The 15,944-nt window shown below is 43.0% G+C and overlaps 1 protein-coding gene across 6 annotated transcripts in view; it reads left to right on the top strand.

Annotated features, from left to right (window-relative positions):
* The first annotated feature begins 3,030 nt into the window (after positions 1-3,030).
* celsr1a (cadherin EGF LAG seven-pass G-type receptor 1a) overlaps positions 3,031-15,944 on the top strand; it is a 92,955-nt gene continuing 80,041 nt past the window's right edge. For all 6 annotated transcript variants that reach the window (XM_083935029.1, XM_083935030.1, XM_083935027.1 and 3 more), the window contains exon 1: positions 3,031-6,707. In XM_083935029.1, coding sequence (XP_083791155.1) covers positions 3,149-6,707 — 3,559 coding nt within the window. In that variant the 5' untranslated portion in view covers positions 3,031-3,148. The remainder of the gene's footprint in view (positions 6,708-15,944) is intronic.

Here is a 15,944-nt window from a genome sequence, read left to right as displayed (position 1 = left end):
GAGCACACTATTCATGAAAATAAACTGTTATATAAATAAACTGTAGGCAGGACCTTGTGACATAGTGCCTGTTCTGGAGGTCAGTTCAGTTCTGGAGACTTAACTTCGACATATCAACAGTATTGATAAGACAAGGACTAAAGAGTTCATTTCTGCACTGTTTTTCGTATATTTGTACAGGCTAGCTCTTCAGATAAACCATCTGCATCCAAGCCAAATTGTGTTTTTTATACTCCGCTAATTAATAATAATAATAATAATAATGAATGTTATATATATATAGCACACTTAAAAATACAAAGAAATCTCAAGGTGCTTTACAGAAAGGTAAAACAGTCATAATGTTCAACAGGTCAATTTACATATACTCTCCATTTGTGATGTCATTAGATATTCTAATATTGTTTGCTCTGCATTGCAAAGACCTGCACCTTGACATAAGATTATTTAGGGCAAAACATACTGTTAGATAAGCATGTACTTGATCTGGTATTTAAAGTTGTACTCTGTAAGATTTTCATCTTTTTAATTATCTTTTAAGTTACTATCCATCAAAGACTAAGTTAAAACAATGGTTACTGAGCATATGGCCCACTGATGAAAGCACTTTTCGCTGAGTATTCCAGTCTGAGTGTCTGTGGTGACATTCCAGAGCTAGGTGTAAATATGCTGCCATGTTAGTGATGTTGCTGACAGCGGTTGGTCCACCGAGATCATCACGGTTATGCTGCGTTCAATTGTAACCAGAAATTAGGAACTTCCAGCTTCTGAGTCAGGCTTGTAGTAAGGGCAGAAGTGCAATATGAACGTGCGTGTGTAACGATTTAAGAGGGTAACATATAGACGGCAGACTGAAAGTAGAGAGGTGAATGTGTAAATAAAGTTTACAAAAGAGCAAAAAAAAAAAGTCATAAAAGTCAACACACATAGTGACCATGAACGTGACAAGATGGAGGGCTCTGAAAGAAACAGACTCTCCAGCAATTACATCTTACCGCCAAACAGACTGCTAGAAATAAGATAAATCAATTCTTACGAAGTACAACTTTAATAAGTGCTGGTTCTACTTTCAATTACTAGACTTGTGATTTTCCTTTAGAACTGGAAGTGTCATGATGGAAACTAACACAAGCTCACTTTTAAAAAAAAGTATTCAGCTCTAAAATGTATGAGTAGACATTAAAACCATCCACCAACCCAAACTTTTACTGAGGGAGTATTTGTCTTCAAATACTACTCTATGACCTGTGGTGGGCGCTGTTGTTTTCTTTAGTGAACCTGATAAATGGAGGCTTAGGTGGATCTGGTGGGACTTTACGCCACAATAGCAGAGGGTCGCTTGTGGGTCAGGAGATGGACACAAGATTTTGTCCCTTGTATCTGTGAATGAAAGTGTAATATTCTCTTGTTTGTTCAGTATGATGTGATTCAAACTTGGCATTAACCGTAGCTTTTCCTGTCATCTCTAAGGCTGCTCATGTTGTGTCATGTTTAACTATGACTTGGAAGATGTTGTTTTTTTTGTTAATTGTTAAATTAAGTTAATACTTCAGTACTAACGTATAAGTACAAAGTACAGAGTAGTCACTCTGCTCCCTTTTTGAAGTTTCTCCTCAAAGGAGAAATTGTTCAGAATCCAGCTGATGGTACAGTAGATGGGAGAAATCATTGCCTAAAGCATACTTTTTTAGAAAACAGTTGCAACCCAAGTTGACACAATGTTATTTCTAATTTTAGCTCTTTTACGTCTTCATTTTCAGGTTGATTCAATTGTGCTAAATCATTGAAAATATGTCAAACTCTGTTGCTGTTACTCAACTGCTTTATACTGTCCTGCAGTAAGTGCCTTCCGTCATGGAGTCCTTCCCTCACCGCAAACTGTAAATACTTTAACAATGAGAGAATAAACCTATTGAGTGATTTTTCATTGGCCTATACTCTTAAATCTTCACCCCAGTTATTGTATACTTGAGAAAAACACAGTATGTAGTTGTGCATTGGTTGCCCTGCTGTTATTAATCCACATGGAGGAGCTATTATACAAGATTACCCTCTAGGGTGAACCTGTTCTTCTCATTCGGCATTGTTTTGCACAATCAACACACTTTATATTGTAATGAATCCTAATGACAGTAATGACACAGCCCAACTCAATCATTTAACCTCATCATAGTGTCTGTTTTCTCAGAACGGATTACATTTTTGAAAGTTTTTTTCAGTTAGTCATCTGTCATCTTAAAACCGGTTTTCTTGTGGGGAAAAACAAGGGAACATAGAGGCTCAAACAACACATTAAAGCAATTAAAAAAGAGGTTTTGCTGATACATCATCATGCAGTACATTAAAAAGAAAATAAAAGGACAACGAGATGTAATATGATATATATTGTAAAACCTGTGTAGATGTAGCCATGCTTGTTTCCTGAGATAACTTGCTATGCCAAAATGATCAGTGTGTCCTGACAATTCAACAATCCTACCTTGAAGAACACAATGCTAAGTGATTAATGAAAGTAATACATAACTGCTCATTTGATTTGTAAAGCTGTAACATTCATATATTTGACTGAAATTGTGATGTAACCACTGTTTTATTACATGATCAGATGAGTAGCAGCTTATTGAAGTTGTGTGACAAGTCAACATCATTTTCTAAAATTGTGCCCTTGAATTCTCGGTTCAACTTCTTTGTCTTTATTATGCACCATCAGGTGTTATAACGATCAACATGTAAAAGTTGAAGAGGGAGCGACACTCGAACACGCATTAGGAATTTTACCCAATTCTAACCCTATTGTAATAACAATGCACTTGTGCGCATTGGTTACCCGGTCAGGGCCACTTCCTAAATCTCCATGAGAAAAAAAAAGCCCCCCCGTGAAAGCGTCCCAGAGGGGGAACACAGCAGGTTTATGGTAATAAGTCTCCGAGGAGGAGAGGAGGAGGCGGAGGAGAGCCACGGAGCCATTTTGTACTCATTTTAAACTCAGTGTGGGTTAACGCAGCTGCTGCGCGCCGCGGATACGCTGAGACTATGGATACCAAGCGCCTTTTTCCGCGTTAAAACTTCACAATGAGGGATAAAAGTAAAACGCGGTGTTGGGAGAGGGAGAGTTAATGCGTTTGCGGAGGAGTTTCGCTGAAGTTGAATGGGATCTGGCAGTTTCACAAGCATGGAGCTACCTATGTGTTGGATTTGGGTTTGTGTCCTGTTCAACGTGCCGCTTCTGGGATGTTTGGAGATACACCTTTCGGAGACTTTACAGCCCGGGACCCTTTTGGCAAACCTGTCGCATGGCCCTGGATGGACTACTAAACTTGACAGGACTTTATCTCCCAAATTCATCCAGAGCTTTTTCCAAGTTGGGCGACACGATGGGGTCATCCGTCTGTCCCACAAAATTCACTGTGCGCACACACCGAGGAACCCATCGCCTGTTTATTTCAGAACAGGTTCCTTAACATCTGGGGATGTTATGCTGACACGCTTTAATGTGTTCGTTCACGGTCAGGACTGTTTTATTAAATACAAGAGAAAGAAAGCGTCAGGTAAGCCAGATATTCACATTAAACACCTTACAAAACTGGAGGCAACTTCCTGCTTACCCGCAGGTAAACTGCTTTTGAATGTAACAGAACTTTTGCCTGCCTTTACGCGCAACACCGCCCTTTTGGACAGCATGTGTGTTGGCAAAGACTTGAGTGCAGTGTTCAAGCACGGGGATTTGTTCCTGGCCAGTGAGTTATGTCTTAAGCTCAGAGGACAGTCCGAGGTGAATTTGCACTGCGCGCTGCACAGCTCTGCAGGCGGCAGGCTCTCTGTGCAGCTGAGTTTGACGCTTGTAAAAGTGCCTAAACAACATGCATTCTTCGCAGAAATCAGGCAGAGGAAGTCTGGCAAATCGATCCGCAGGGAGAAGCGACAGGTAAACGTGTCTCCCCAGTTCCAGCTCCCCAACTATCAAGTGTCCGTGCCCGAGAATGAGCCTGCGGGCACGCGGGTTATCACCCTGAAAGCCACTGACCCGGATGATGGAGAGGCAGGGAGGCTGGAGTACAGCATGGAAGCCTTGTTTGACAGCAGGTCCAATGACTTTTTTGTCATTGACTCTCAGACAGGGAGCATAACAACCGTCCAGTCACTAGACAGAGAAGTCAAAGACACCCATGTTTTCAAAGTCATTGTAACTGACAATGGCTCCCCACAAAAGTCTGCCACTTCATACCTCACTGTCACTGTGAGTGACACTAATGACCATAGCCCAGTGTTTGAGCAAACTGAGTACCGTGTTAGTATCCGGGAGAATGTAGAAGTGGGATTTGAAGTGATGACAATCCGAGCCACAGATGGGGACGCTCCCTCCAACGCCAACATGATTTATAAAATTGTCAACGCTGATGGTGTTAATTCTGTCTTTGAAATCGACCCCCGAAACGGCCTGGTGAGGATCAGAGAGCGGCCTGACAGGGAGACCCGGGCTCAGTACCAGCTGATTGTCGAGGCCAACGACCAGGGCAAAGACCCAGGCCCTCGCAGTGCCACCGCTACTGTCAACATCTCTGTGGAGGATGAGAATGACAACTACCCACAGTTCAGTGAAAAGAGATATGTGGTACAGATCCCAGAGAATGTGGCAGTCAACACCAAAGTCATCCAGGTGGAAGCTACTGACAAAGACGAGGGAAACAACGCCAAAGTTCATTACAGCATCATCAGTGGCAATGTTAAAGGGCAGTTCTACATTCACTCCCCCACCGGTGTGATTGACGTCATCAATCCTCTGGACTATGAGATGATTCGAGAGTATAATTTGCGTATTAAGGCGCAGGATGGCGGCAGGCCTCCTCTGATAAATGGCACAGGGATGGTGGTGGTGCAAGTAGTGGACATGAATGACAATGCCCCCATGTTTGTCAGCACACCTTTCCAGGCTACAGTGTTGGAAAATGTGGCCATTGGTTACTCTGTGATCCACATTCAAGCAATTGATAGTGACTCTGGAGAAAACGCCCTTTTGGAATACCGCTTAACTGACACCTCGCCTGGTTTTCCATTCACCATCAACAACAGCACAGGCTGGATTACAGTGAGTGAAGAGCTTGACAGGGAGACCACTGACTTTTACACCTTCGGCGTGGAGGCGAGAGATCATGGGATACCTGTGATGTCCTCCTCAGCCAGTGTCAGCATCACAGTGCTTGATGTGAATGACAACATTCCCACATTTACAGAGAAGCTCTACGCGCTGAAGATCAATGAAGATGCTGTGGTTGGGACCAGCGTTCTGACAGTGACTGCTGTGGATAGGGATGTCAACAGTGTGGTGACCTATCAGATCTCCAGTGGCAACACCAGGAACCGCTTTGCCATCACTAGTCAGAGCGGTGGTGGTCTCATCACCTTAGCCCTCCCCTTGGATTACAAGCAGGAACGCCAATACGTCCTTACAGTCACAGCCAGTGACGGAACACGCTACGACACCGCTCAGGTGTTCATCAATGTGACAGACGCAAACACACATCGGCCAGTCTTCCAAAGTGCAAACTACCAGGTGATGCTCAGTGAAGAAAAACCTGTAGGCTCCACTGTGGTGGTGATCAGTGCGACGGACGAGGACACAGGGGAAAATGCTCGCATCACATATGTGATGGAGGACAATGTTCCTCAGTTTAAAATTGACCCGGATACAGGTGCCATCACAACACAAATAGAGATTGATTATGAAGACCAGGCCTCCTACACGTTAGCCATCATTGCCAGAGACAATGGCATCCCTCAGAAATCTGATACCACCTATGTGGAGATAATCATACTTGATGCCAATGATAATGCTCCTCAGTTTCTTAGGGATAGGTACCAGGGAACTGTATTTGAAGATGCACCTGTCTATACCAGCGTTCTCCAGATCTCTGCTTCAGATAGAGATTCTGGCTCAAATGGCAGGGTGAGCTATACGTTTCAGGGTGGCGATGACGGAGAGGGGGATTTCTTCATAGAGCCTTACTCTGGTATCATCAGAACTGCTCGTAAACTGGACCGGGAGAATGTTCCCGTTTACAATCTGAAGGCTTATGCTGTGGATAAGGGGGTTCCGGCTCTGAAAGCGGCAGTTCCCATTCATGTGGTTGTCCAAGACATAAATGACAATGCTCCAGTGTTTGAGAAGGATGAGCTGTTCATTGACGTGGAGGAGAACAGCCCAGTGGGGTCTGTTGTGGCCCGAATCTCTGCCACCGACCCCGATGAGGGCACCAATGCTCAGATCATGTACCAGATTGTAGAAGGGAATATTCCAGAAGTTTTCCAGCTAGACATATTTAATGGCGACCTCACTGCACTCACAGATCTTGATTATGAGACTAAAACGGAGTATGTCATCGTGGTGCAGGCCACCTCAGCACCGCTGGTGAGTCGGGCCACTGTGCACATTCGCCTTGTTGATATGAATGACAATAGTCCAGTGCTGCAGGACTTTGAGATCATCTTCAACAACTACATCACAAACAAGTCCAACAGTTTTCCATCAGGAATAATAGGGAAGGTACCAGCTCATGACCCGGATGTGTCAGATAAGCTACGCTACAAGTTTGAATCTGGAAACGAGCTTAGTCTGCTGCTGTTGAATGAGGACACCGGGGATCTGAGGTTGAGCAGGGACCTGGACAATGACAGGACCCTGGAAGCACCCATGACCATTTCCGTCTCAGGTAAGATAATTTCTGATTCCTTTCATCTTATTTTCAAGTTGTGTTTCCTTGTGCATGTTTGCTCTTCATGGCATGTGTCACAAAGTGAGAATATATGTTAAAGGCTGAAATTTAAATCACCACATGCACAGTCAAAATAGAATCTTGCGTTGGAAAAGAGAGCGGGGGCAGGTTTCGGCAGTCGTGTTGATGTATGTTCAGTGAGTGTTTGCTGCAGGCTCTGTGCAGGATCCGGTTGTGCTGCTTCTGTGTCATTTGTGTAATAAAAGTATTGTGTGCAAGTGGTTGGTTTAGGTAATAAAAAGGTGTCATTAGCAGGGCACCCTGATAACCGAGCCGCTCTGTAGTTGCAGATATGCGGGTAGGAACACACACACACGTGCATGTAATGCAGGCATATGCACACACATGATTTCCCTTCCTTAGAGCATATATAGACCACACTCTTTGAAGTGGCTGAGGGTTTTTTGGCCTTGGGTAGGAAGGTGCGCTGAAGGGAGATTTATAAACATCTTGTGGCAAGATGTCTCCCGAGGTTTTACCAGAAAAACAAAGTTTGCAAAGTTTTCACACGATTCTAATACTTACCTAGATTTTGAACAAAATAGTTTTAGATCCAGAGTTTTGTTTCGTTGGTGGGGCTGGGGGGTTACTTTCTGTAACATGGGTTAGATCTCAGGGCTTGTGTGTTCATATTTCAAGGTCATGAAGAAAGAATTTGCCTTAAGTTGCCCCCTTTCCACTACAGAAGCAGACTTTGTTCTTTCAAGTTAAAGATTAGACGAACGCAAACACTAGACATTCACACCACTGCTACAGGCACAAACACACACACACACACACACACACACACACACACACACACACACACACACACACACACACACACACACACACACACACACACACACACACACACACACACACACACACACACACACACACACACACACACACACACACACACACACACACACACACACACACACACACACTTTGCATTAATCAGGCAGTTGAACAGGCATGATAAATCTAATACTCTGAGAGAGTAACTACCCTGTCACCTTTTGACAGCTGGTTGCTCAACCTCTTTCTTTCTTTCTTTCTTTCTTTCACTTTTCTCACTCTCCATCTCTCTCTGTTGGTTGATCTCCTAAAGCTCATTAAGCCCTGAAATGGGCAAACAGCCCAACACAACTAGATCTCTTCAGCTCACCCTCATGTTATGTCACTCTATCATCTCTCCGAGCTAAGGAATGTCAGCATATCACACATACTGAAGGAATAAAACTGAGCTTCTAAGAACCAGGCTGCACCAGGACAGGCCCACATTCCCAGTCCATCAGTCTAATCATGTTTGTGGTTATTTTTTACTGTATCCACTCAATCGTTTTGACCACTAGAAATTAATCTCAGAACCCTTTGCACGCAAAGGTCCTGCAGCAAAGTGTTTTTTTAGCTGGACTTAAACCTGCATTGTTACACGCCATAGATCATCAGGCAGTTTTCGCGATCAATGTTTAAAGGACTTGTGCACTGTCTTTGTGTTGGACAAAAGACAGGCTATCCTTTTCTCAGTGCTTTATGGCCGTTATAGACGACCTGCGGAGCATCTGAGGACAACTGACCACAATGGTTACAGGCCTTACAGCCCTCAGCACTACCACCGCATTCATGTTTGTCAAAAACAGCTGGCATGGCAGCTCTTGCCGTATCCCTGACAACACTGACCTCATGATGGTCCCAAAGGGGGACTGGACCTCTTCATTACTTGTACCCATGTGCACAGACAAACAACACACACATATAAGCAAGCATGTATTCATGTACAATACAACAGATGCCCCCCCTCTTTTTTTTTGGTGGACCACACTGATGTCAAGTGTTAGGTAACCATTACCGCTGATGTCTTGACCTTTCAACCCTGGGCTCTTGGGAGAGGAAGGCCTGAGGGGGTTGGTGAACTAATAGCACTCAACAAGAGAGACAAGACTCTGATTGTGTCTCTCTTGAATTCAGTCTTTCCCTGGCTTCAATGGTCTCCCATATTATCTTTCAGAGTATTACGTTTGATTTTGTGGTTATTGCTTTGGCCTCTGTCACTGTTCTGCTTGTGCCTCAATATATTTTATTCCTGAGTGGATCCGTTATCAGCTCTTTATGTCTTGTCACATCAGCATTGACATCCTCTGTCAAGTGATGAGATTGATCAGAGTGTATAAGCTCAGTCTTGCCTACTTAATCCTAACTATTATTGCTGATCAATTGAACAAGTGAGCATTGATTAGTCTTGGCTGTAGAGGACATTTTTTTCTCCTTACATCCGTCTTATCAAGGCCCTTTGTTTGAACCAAAAAAGTGCACAGGTGCATTTATTTTGGCGAAAAGAAGGCCTGAGAATGTTTCTCTAGCCCTCTGCTGAAACACAAGAATGCCCTGATAAGTCTCCTGAGATACACCCGCTTTACACACTCTGCTAGCCACAACACTATCTGTCCTCGTTCCCTCTCTGTACTCTGTGTGAGAGAGAGACAGTAGCTCTGGTTCAATATCTAAGGGCTATGTGTTCTCATGGTAAGTGTTGTGATTGTCTTAGCTTGTCAAATTTCACTTAAAACCTTTTGCGGTTTTCTGATAGATGAGTATCGGTCAATTTCTGTCTGTCAAAAAGAGTTGTACAGTATATCAGCATAGCGCACCTTCATCCGTTTCTTTACTGTATTTTCTTCAACAGGTGTAAACGACTAAGCCATTTCTTACAAATCAAAGCATGCCCGCAGTGGTACACAGGAAATCCTTGGATCACAATTTCATCAATTTGTTACTGTGGTTACTTCACAATTAGACTGTCAGAACAGCTGGTTGATTGCCAGAACTGGCAGTCAAGAACCACCGTCTAAAGCCAAGATTTAGCAGAATTTGGCTGGCTTGTGTTAGTAATGTGCCTCGGCTGTCCATTATGTAGACAATTAGTGAACTCATGTCCTTGTAGCCACCACATTTTTTTGTTAGCTCTGACCAAGCTGCTGCTTCCTGATTTGCAAAAAGGCATCGTTTAATGTGCACTGGAGTTTTTTTTTCTTCCAGGAAACATCTACCTGTTAGGTGGGGATCACAAAAGCAAAAGTTCAAGCCTGCACCAACTGGCTACAGATGGAGTTGTGATATATTATTCAGTGCTTCAGTATAGCAGATTGCTACTTAAATGATTAAAAATGATTGATGCTAAATCATCTTTTTCCAACCAAGCTCTGATCTTTCTCCCTACCCTCGGTGAGAGGGACGGCATGCTGCTACAGGCACTCACACACCCACCCCCTCCTCCCTGTCTTCCCTCTCTTTCCCCCCATGGGGCTTTTGCTGAGCTTCCATGCCTTTGGTTTGGCTCTTAATCCCGTTTGAGGAGTTGCATAGCTCAGCTTTTTAACATTTCTGTTCTCGTTCGCCCAAACTCTCTAACATACACTCTCTGCTTTCTTTTACTCTTCCCTCTCTCAATAATTTGATTTCTACTGTGACCCTAGAGCTTTAGCTTTGTGCTTATTTTAAAATTCAGGCCAAGAAAGAAAATCACATCTTGATGTACTCATTGAAGATCCACAAACTGTCTCCACTACCACTTTATTTATAAAGAAAGAAAAGTGCATTTATTGCTCCATTATGAGGCACAATAACGCTTGTGTAATACACTGTTGAGTATCAGGCCTGATGTGTTGCTCCCTGTCTGAATTTTGTGGCTTTTCATTCATTCTCTCTCGCCACATCATCATCTGATCCGCCAAGAAATCTTCCTCTGTTGTGTCTCCATCCGTTGTCCTTGGCATTCTTTTGGTTTCAAATCAAAATTTGGCCAGGAAATATTGCGTCACATGTTGGGAAAGACAAATTAATGTGTGAGTCAAGGGACAGACATCTTCCTTCCGACTTCCATACCCATTTTTACGTCTTTTCCTAGGTAAGCGTCATGTGTTTGATGTTCCGACATGAGAAATGTGACTCCTCACTTGAGCGCAGGTGTGGCAGTGATTACACGTGACCTCTCACCTATGAGATCAAAGCAGGACATGGGGTTTTACACACACACTCAGCGGTGAGAAATGACCCTGTACTCTTCTACAAATGACATATGACCTTCCTGATGGATGGGATAGAGAGACTGGGGCAGTCATAGAATTAAGAGCGTGTAGAAGAGAGGTGTGGTCTATCTGGCTCAGAGTGGATGTCAATTGTCCTTTTCTTGTTAAAGTTCATATCAACAGAGGAAAACTGGAAAAACTATGATCTTATGTGTATGTGGTGTAGTAATTTCAAGGAGCACAAGTCTGCATAGATGGAACCTAGGGCCGTGCGCTATGACGATATATTTCGTATGACGATAAGGAAAACGTCAATCATTTCACACTTTGCTCGATCATTTCTCTCGCGTCATAAATCATGCACTTTACAGGCTGAGGGGTGTGTTTCTCTCTTTATTAAATCACCAGAAAACAATTGTAACACACACACACACACACACACACACACACAACGGTCTACACACCCTCTGTGTGTGACTCCGACACATGCTGCAGTGTTTCAGTGGAACTAATAACTAATTACGGCTTTGCCCTCCGACAGTCTGACACGGCCAGAGGCGGATTAATGCCCAGGCTGGCCTAGGCTGCAGCCTAGGGGCCCCAGGTGTGCAGGGGCCCTGGATTGGCCGTGCTATTTTACATTTTTTTAATTAAAAAGAATAAATAGTCGAAGAATGTACTGGGAAAACATATTTTGCATTTTGCCTTTATTGACAGCCTACATTAAGTATTATTATCTTGTAATGGATATATTTTCCTTTACAGAAGATGTGCTACATCGTGACGTATATTATTATCGAGATATGAAATTACCTAGATTGTAATATAAGATTTGTTTATTTCGCCCAGCCCTAATGGAGCCTGTATGCTTCAGTCCTGTCTGTAGCAGCTCATATGTTTTCCTGTAGTATGTGTGTGAGATATGCTGTCATTCCCAGGCTTGGCACTCTCAGTAACTGATATTGGGAGATCCCATTCATTCCTAAGATATCACACACTGCTGGCTTTGACTGTGCCCCTCACCACATTCCCTTCTGTGTCCTCCCTCCTCTTATCTCACTGTTGTTCTTTCCTGTTACCCTTAGTATTGTATTTTTATTCTTCCCAGTATTTCCTCAGTATATCTTTGCCTCTCTGCATTTTTCTAAAAAAATGCAGCCGTTTCTTGACCATGTACCTGGAGAGTGTTGCTGTCCTGTCATAACTAAATTCATCCTGAGTGTTACAGAAACTTATTAGATTACTGTCCTACTTGCATCTTCTCTATGTCTGTTTCCATTAACACTTAATGGAAATACTTTTTTTGGTTTAGGTGAGTGGTGGCACCTGGGTAGAATGTGCAGGAGGCGGGACATGGTTGCACTGCGGTCACACAGCCGGTTCGTAATTTGGTGATAAACAACCAAGTGTCTTGCTGTTCCTGACCGACAGGAGTTCCTGAATTTTGTTGTCTCTCTAGCCAGAAACTTTCATTGCTGTCTTTATGTAAATCAACCTTGTTCTTCTTCTTCTTCTTCTTCTTCTTCTTCGCCTTCAGATGTTTGTTTTTATCCGGTAATGCTTAAGCCCAATGATAGAAACTTCATCACTCGCCCACTCGCTCATTGATTACACAAACTTTCTACTAGGGAGCTGTCAGGGTAAATGTCCAATCTGACAGATCCTGACATTGGCTTTTTCACATACACCACAGTAATGCTCCTGAGGCGTATCTACTAGCATGCCTGTCTGCCTCTGTATGCCTCTCTTGTCAGTCTGCTCATATATCTTTTTTGCATGTGTGCCTAATATGTGTGTATACCATGTCTGGACACTCTCCAGTGTCCCAGTATGTTTTCTTTTTTTTAGCCGTGCAAGGGGCAATTACATGGTGTCCTCTTGTCCTGAGGCAGGGTAGAGAAGAACATGTGCAGGTGTAATAACTGTGCTCATGTCTCCATGTCTCTGTTTGTGTGTTCAATGAGCGAGAAAGGAATCACATTCATGCTTAATCTTGTACATCCACTGTGGGCTTTAATGTTTGGGTCTGTGTGTGTGTGTGTGTGTGTGTGTGTGTGTGTGTGTGTGTGTGTGTGTGTGTGTGTGTGTGTGTGTGTGTGTGCATATGCGCCTCCAGGCTGTAGTCTACAGTTTGAAGTGTAAATACCAGGGGGATCAGGACTGGTCACTGTTCGACTCCACTGATGTCTGAACACTCAATTACAGGCTAGAGAGAGGAGGGACGTTTAAGGATCCAGGGCTGTCTGCTGATGCCCTCACTGCCTGTGAGAAGGAATACGGCCCCACGGTGATATCTCGATAGGTTGGGTGCAGTTTGCTTTACAGAGGAAGTTTTTCTTTTGACGCTTTACACCCGGGACAGATGGTAGTTTTTACAATTCTTTTGACTTTCCTGAATCTCACAGATTTGTCCACCTTATGCTACTTGAGCCATAATTCCGCCCACACTCTTAATCGTGCTGCTTGCTCAAGATCAGTGTTCCTGTTTCCAGCAGGAAAGCTCTCTAAGCGTAGTGCTTCCGGTGTCTGTCGCTGGCTGGAAAGTGAGCTGAAAAGTGAGGCGTCTTCCCATCACGCAAGTGTGTGTGTGCTGTGGGGGGTTGTTTGTTTGCAAACACCTATGTTTTGGGCTCGGGTTGAACAAGGCAAAAGTGGGGGTTATTCAGAGTCTATAAATGGGTTTCAGTGTGTGTGTGTGTGTGTGTGTGTGTGTGAATGTGTGTGTGTGTTGTTAAGTGATAAAGGCCTATCCCTCGTTTGCCACACAGATGACACACGCCCCCCTTTTTCCCTCTCTGTTGCAAACACACTCACTCACACTCACACTCACACACGCACACACACACACACACACACACACACACACACACACACACACACACACACACACACACACACACACACACACACACACACACACACACACACACACACACAACACAGGCAGGGTTATCTCTCGTTTACATGCTGCAGGACAGTGATTTCACCACTCAAACTCCAACGGGTTTTTGGTGGTGGTGGGGTCGTATTTGATTGTAACCCAACACACCTCTCTCAGTCCCTTTCTTTTTCGTTCTCTCTCACTCAGACGACACAGTACTCCCCTTTGTCTCTCTCTCTCTCAGAGGAGGCAGGTAGAGCAATCCTGGCTCGCCGGCGGCTCACGAGTGTGACATTACATGCGTCATGATGTGCGATGACCAGTTGCAGGAATGTTAAGTGGCGGAGGGTAGAGGGTGGGGGCTGAGGCCAAATATACAGTATCTAGCCAGAGTGAATGACATGTGTGACAGTTGAGGAGGAGGCAAAAGAAGAGGAGCAAGAGAACACATATAAACAATTTAAAACACATAATGATAACACATAAAAGTACATGTGTGGGTGCAGCAGAAACCTGTGCAGGCTTATATGAAAACCACACCCAAAAATCATTTGAATAAGAGAATACAACACAATAAATCAAAACAATACAAAAATAATCAAGATTATAAAAACAAATACGATACAATCAGACATATATTCAAATCTGTATCAAAACAATCTAAGTGTAGGGCGTATATATGGGGTTAAAGTCAAGTAGCAAATAGCAAAGAGTCGTCCTGAACATATAAACAAGAACGCTCTTTTAGTTTGAACTAATTGCCTTTGACAGCAGAGCATTTCACAGTCACTTTTTGTAGACATAATATGTGACAGAAGAGTCTAATAAAGAAATGTTTTCATTCCATAAGAGAACTCCACAATTTTTAATAAAAAACTAAAAGCGGGAAGATTTATACAGAGGGAGAGGAAGATTTTCAGCCGGTCTAGTACTGTAATTGTAGTAAATAAGAGAATTTTGAGTTTCTAACAAAATAACATTTAAAACTGTAAGGTAAATCTGTAATCTTATAGCTCACTTTAAAAACAAATGTGCAGATTTGCAGATTTGGAGAATATGAATACTGAAAATACAACAATTGCATTTTACAAAAGAGGGGTGCACTTGGTACAACAGCTTTAGAGTCACAATAAAAAAAAGTCTGTCATGTTTTTGTACCTGTCTTATTAATGTTTCTAAGCCTTTGCCTTTGACGGTTGGCCCTGTTAAGCTTCTCTGTTGCAGAGTTATGGCAAAAGTGCCATGTGAATGACATTTGCTTGTTGTCACGGTAAAACAGACAGATTTAGATATGAGCATTCATGTGCATCAGCCATGTGTATGTTGCATACCACAAGGGTCAAATCATTTACTGATTTACTGTATCTTCTTATTTGGTGCACATAGGAACTATAGTCATGTGACTCCTGTTCAAATGTGTCAACACATGTAGGAGTTTTAACTTCTCACTGGTTACTTTAAAAAAACAAAAAAAAGACTTTAGCTGCATTATTGACTTTAACTTTGAGGAACCAGATTTTTCCCCCAAGGTGTTCTACAGTGTAGGCTGAAGGCCCGAGGAAGCCAAACCTTCCCCATCGGGGTCTCTACATGCCTGAGGCCAGTTAACTCGGTGCAGTCCTGTAGAATTATCCTTAAAAGACACAGATTAGGAACATCACAGACGTAAGAGCAGCTTTTGATCCATGGCAGAAAGAAATCAGTAGCTGAAAGTCTTTTCTATTGCTGGCTAATTTTTTATTGGCCTTGGAATCTATTTTTTGTTATTTGAGAGTTGAGTTTAGCAATGACTAAAAAATCCCGACCTCCTGCCACAACACTACTTCCATTTGAAAAGTTCAAATAGCTTCACTGCTGCTGTTTTGCGTCATCTCCGTCTCCTTTGTCTAATCCTGCCCTATGCCATTACTTCTGCCACGCACTGTAACTTCATATCTTAGCGTTAGCTGTTAGTAAGTACCAACCCTTGCTCCCTGTGTAATAATACGACATGTAATGCAGTGGGCTACAATCCTCACAGTTATCAGGACTTGGCATTGGTGCTGACAGTGCCGGTATTAGGATGAAATGTCAAAGGCTTAAATGGATTGAGTTCACTGGCACAAACTGTCCAATATCTGCTCAACATTGAAGCTTAATTTCGAGCTAAACAAAAGAAAGGTGCTGTTCTGCTTAAATCCTATCTGTGAAGATATCCTAAAACTGACCAACATAGCTTTTGATACAAGAAATTCCACTTTATGATTTAGAAATTTAAGTTAAAGTAGACTAGAAAAGTTT

The sequence above is a fragment of the Echiichthys vipera genome (assembly GCF_963691815.1).
Source record: "Echiichthys vipera genome assembly, chromosome: 20".
Classification (NCBI taxonomy): Eukaryota; Metazoa; Chordata; class Actinopteri; order Perciformes; family Trachinidae; genus Echiichthys; species Echiichthys vipera.
This window is presented reverse-complemented; position numbering and strand designations above follow the sequence as displayed.